General features: G+C 38.5%; 1 protein-coding gene across 1 annotated transcript; it reads right to left on the reverse strand.

Moving 5' to 3' along the window:
• Positions 1-985: 985 nt before the first annotated feature.
• On the reverse strand, positions 986-2121 carry LOC106325814 (ninja-family protein AFP3-like). The gene is made up of 2 exons (XM_013763864.1): positions 1483-2121; positions 986-1370 (listed from the first exon to the last, which is right to left on the reverse strand). The coding sequence occupies exons 1-2, from the start codon at positions 1952-1954 to the stop codon at positions 1084-1086; spliced, it is 759 nt and encodes a 252-aa protein (XP_013619318.1). The 5' UTR covers positions 1955-2121; the 3' UTR covers positions 986-1083.
• Between the last annotated feature and the right edge of the window lie 3081 nt (positions 2122-5202).

Genomic DNA, 5202 nt, shown 5'->3' on the forward strand with positions numbered 1-5202 from the left:
CGTATTTGAATCGAAACTTTGAACGACTGCTGCATGTGCTAAAACCCGATCATAGTAATTATTGTTATTTCGAGAACTATAAATTTCTTAATCTTTGGCACATGATACTCTTTAAGTGTATGATCAATCTTTAATCATATGTCGTGGATCCACAAACGTAATGATTTATCTCAAAATGTAGAACCTTGTTTATTTCGATGGTAGAAAAAATAATCCTCTGCTAACCAGTTGAGATACTTATTTAACTTTCTTCTTCTCTGGGAAAATAATTGGATAACTCGTATGATATGAAAAGAAAGAAACTACGGTACAACCACATTGGATCCATAGGTTTGTAATGTTTTATTATCACTAGTCTGGTTTGAAACGTTTTCTATATAAATCAGAGGACTTATGTGGTATAGTTATAAGGTTCTTGTGGACAAGAAGCATACACTTGGTATTGTAGCTACCAAGATACCAACTGTGTCATAATAAGCTCTAATTATAGTCCCAAACTTGACTGGATTCCTCTACTAACGTTAGTGCTAGTGTTCAAAGCCATACAAAAAAGTAAAAGATGGTCCACGAAGAATCAAATATTTCGCAGATGCTTTGGAATGGAAACAGATCATTCTATAGGGCCTAGGCAAGATTGTTGCTTTCTTTAATGTACAGAAAAAGAAACAAATGTATAATCCTACGAAAGGTGAACAAAAAAAAAGTATAATCCTACGAAATAGAAAATATAATCTTGATTTTTTTCCAATTTAATCAAAAGCAGTAAACGGCCACCTCTCTCTGATCTCAATCCTAGAATCTTGTGTTGGTTTTCTACATTGACTTGGTCGGTACGTTAACATTTCCCCAAAGAAACTACTAACTAGACGACCTTGGCCTACCTTTGTGACAAAAAAAAAAAGACGACCTTGGCCTACCTATACCAACTAAACAAACGAATGTATAGATAATTTTTTTTTACTATAAAATCTGGAACCACGATTTAGAAAAAAATGATGTTTATACACCTCGAGTTGTAACATTTGTTCCGAATGAATACAACAATTTGGTAAACATACTTGTCCCAAAGAGAGACCATAATGGTCACAAGAAGGGAGATGGGTTTACAACAATGTGCTTTAAGGGATGTGTCACGTCACGTCCACCAGCATGCTTAACGAACTCTGCAGGCGTTAGGAAGCTACCGTGGCACACACAGACAATCCTCACCTCCTGACCTTTCATGTACCGATAAAGAAACCCATCGATCTTTTTTCTGTTGGGTCCATCGCCTGTGGTCGACACGCATGGCATGTCTTCTATAATGTTTCTAGCCGCCGGCAAAGGTTGAGCACTTGCTGGGCTTGTTTCTTTGGGCTTGTTCGTTGTTGCTTCAAACACAAGTAAATGTCTCAATAACACAACTCCGAATCACAAGACCGACACTCAAACATAACCTAAAAGGTTACAAAGCTTAGAAGATTCAAGAAACTATTGTGGTACCTTGAACAGGAGGAGGGGCGGTGTCGAGTTCGGACAAACCAGAGGAACCACTTCCGGAAGATCCTTCTTCTACGATCTTGTCAGCTTTGTGTTTCTGATCCCTCGCGTTTCTCTGCTTCTCTGACCTCTTTCTCTTAGCCTCAAGCCTCCTCAAGCTCTGCAACTCCTTCCTCTTCCTCAACTCTTCCGTCTCCACCGGTAACGAGAAAGTCCTACTCAGCTCCGATCTAACATCGTTGACCACGAAGTCAGGAATCGAAGGTGACCGCGCGAGCAGCCTCTTAGTGGCAAGTGGGTCCACACCAAACCTACCGTTGAGAGAAAGCCCTAAGTCTAGCTCAATCTCTACCGCTCCTTCTTGAACCGACAGTTTCTGTTTCTTGGACATGAAACTCTGCAACAGATCTCGTCGGGGAATATTCCGGTAGATCTCTCCGTCTGCCCTTTTCTCAGCTTCCGACATGTTCAACATATTCTTGATAAAAAGCAATTCAAGTACCAAGAAAAGAGCTAATAACAATTTTCGAAGATTCTTTTTATTTATAAAATTCCCAAATTTATAACAATCTCCGGAAAATCTCGTACGAACACTATAAAATATAAATTACGGGAAAAACAATTAAATCCAAAAAATTAGATAGATAGATGAAGCGAGAGAGATTACAATCTGACAAGCTGTCTTGTCTAATTGAGAGAAACTTAATATACCGAAAGTAACCATTATTTGGTGCATTTAACGACACGTGGAATCATGGAAGACTTCTGTCAATGACTTTTAGAGCACCCACGTGGCTTTCCCAAATATTCAAACACATCGATAAACAAAGACCAGACTCGTCGCAAAAAAATAATACACATGTCATATTCTCAGTGGTATTCACGTTGTCAGATGGGATGTCGCAGCTTCAAGTCGTCACGTGTCGGTTTTCTAGTTATCTTCTGCTTGGCCACGTGTCCCATTATATTTTCTCTCTTCTATTTGGACAAGTTGATTTATAGAATTTACTTGGTTGTGATTTTACGGAAGAGCAATAGCATTTCCCTTTGGATTTCTCGAACTTGACTCTCTTACGATTTGTAGTGTTATTTCTATTTCATTTTAGTTGTAGTTTTAAGTTTATACATACAGATTAAAAAATATTTAATTTTACATATTTTCAAAATAAAAACATTATTATCAATACACCTAACCATGTGTCGACCAATAGAAAAATAAAATAGAAAATATTATCAATAAATTTTACATTAAAATTTCAAAACGACATTTATTTTGAAATAAAAATTATACTCTACAACAACAATAAATTTGAAATGGAGAGAATAGTATTTAATTAGAAATTCATATTAATATTTATTAAATAAGAATTTTGACATAAATAGAAAACTTTTAAATAAAAAAATTTATTCGATCACTAAGAATGACAACATATCAGAGGCCACTCTTAACCCAACTTGCCAAAATCTGTTGGCGTCATTCCTCTGTGTGTTTGACACGTTTACGTTCCAGACATTCACACACTTGTCTTCCTCTCATTGCATCACAACAGCTAAGCTAAGCAAAGCGATCAAACCAAATTATGAAGTGCACAGACAAAAAAACTCTGGAAAGCGATATATTCTGTCGGAAAATGATAGTCAACAAAAAAGTCATTTGAATTCTAATACTTTGTTACGTGTAATTTACCCAAAAAAAAAAGTAATATATACAGGAGCGGGAAAGATGGTGCTTTTAGGCACCGCATTAGACTAAAGAGTTAAGGGCATAATTGTGACGATCCATCCCGCTTACTCGGACCTCGGCGAGCTCGTCTTGTGGAAATGTTGTTAAAGGGTGAGATCTTAAGTTCGAGGAATGCTAAGCACATCAATAACCTATTTGGGGGAGTCAGTACTCACATGTGAGATGTTAGAATCAGTGTCCTGCAGGGCTGTGAGTCTAGGTCCGCGGATAGGTTGTCACATAAAAATCGATTTTTTTTGTGACAACCTATCCTGTAGACCCCACCGATCCCATGGACCTCAGGTTCACAGTCCTGCAGAGCACCGACCCTAACTCCTCATATGTGAGCCCTCACAGATTCCCCCAATAGGTTATTGATGCGCTTGGCGTTACTCGAACCCAAGACCTCACCCTTTAATAACTTTCCCACAGGACAAGATGTCACCAATTGATCTGCACCTCAATTGGTGACAGCTTGTCATGTGTGAAAGTTGTTAAAGGGTGAGGTCTTGGGTTCGAGTAACGCCAAACGCATCAATAACCTACATGGGGAAGTTAGTGAAGACTCATCTGTGAGGGATTAGGGTCGGTGCTCTACAGAACTGTGAGCCGGGGATCCACGGGATCGGTAGGGTCCATGGGACAAGTTGTCACAATAATAATGACAAAACGTTCCACGTATTTTAGTGATTCTGTGCGTCTTTCTTAAGTTTCAGGATGGGGGTTCGACTTTGAAAGGGCGCCAAACATCTTTTTAACTTTAGGCAATTATTCATACTAGGTCGGGCCTGTATATATATAAGGTAAAAGTAAAATAAAAGAGTAGCATATAATGGAGAAATGATCTCACAATTCCTTGTAGTACTCAATAATACTTTGTTGCTAATCCATGATGTAGAAGAGATTAGTTAGAATTTACTTACTTTTTACCCAATCAAAGTTGTGTGTGTTATTTTCTCTTTTTGGCTGGAATTTTAATCAGTAGAAAATTAAATTCATTAAATTTAAAACATATGCATATTTGTGGACTTCTCTTTTTTTTTTTCTTTTTTTTTGAGCAAACATATTTGTGGACTTCTTATTTTTGTAAATCTAATATTAAGGTGAAAACTGAAGATCATCACACAATACTACTTTTCACTAATTACCACTATCAAAAGTTTGCAAGGTTGCTGTTGCAGGCAATGATAGAAAATGTTTAATCTTTTAACCAATTATTAAAAGCCAAATTATAAAGTGTTGTTATAAATCAATTGATTGATGTCCATAACCGGCCCATACATTTAGAGAGAGAGACGGCTCAACCCTAGAGAGAGAGAGAGAGGCGGCCGTGACCTTAGGAGAGAGAGGTAGAGGCGGCTTATGCTTTGGAGAAAAGGAAACTCTATTTCATTTTCCTTGTAATTGTTATCTTTCCATTATTATGTATTAGTAGTTTTCCTAATCCTAGTTGGTTTAGGGTTTGAATACTTTTCTTTTTACTTATCTTGTAATCCCCTATATAAAGGGAACATTTATTCATTAATGAAACACATAACTATTCAGTCTTCAATCTTCTAATTACAACACGTTATCAGCACGATTATTCTCTGCAATCTAAGCTAAAATCGCCAATCCCTTAAACCTAACATAGCCGGCGACTTTAACCTAATCCCGACAAACCCTAATCCGTCCTAGCTCGAGTTCCAGCTCGTCAGCAACCGATCAGCTCCATCCCTAAGGTCGATCAGCTCCATCCCTAAGGTGTTCCTGATCCTAGACGACCTCAGCTTCCATTCGCATCACAGCCAGCTCGTGTTCCCGATCAATCAGCTCACAATCCCGATCAGCCGCTTGCAAACCCGATAGGAAGCAGCTCGCGAACCCGATAGGAAGCAGACGCGTCCCGTCCCGTTCAGCTCGCATCCGACGACAGCCAGCTCGCGTCCGTCCGTGTGCAGCTCGAGGTTCATCCGTTCTCTTTGGTGGTCCGGTTTCAACCCTACAAACAAAAGTATACA

Source organism: Brassica oleracea, chromosome C2 (assembly GCF_000695525.1).
Source record: "Brassica oleracea var. oleracea cultivar TO1000 chromosome C2, BOL, whole genome shotgun sequence".
NCBI classification, from domain to species: domain Eukaryota; kingdom Viridiplantae; phylum Streptophyta; class Magnoliopsida; order Brassicales; family Brassicaceae; genus Brassica; species Brassica oleracea.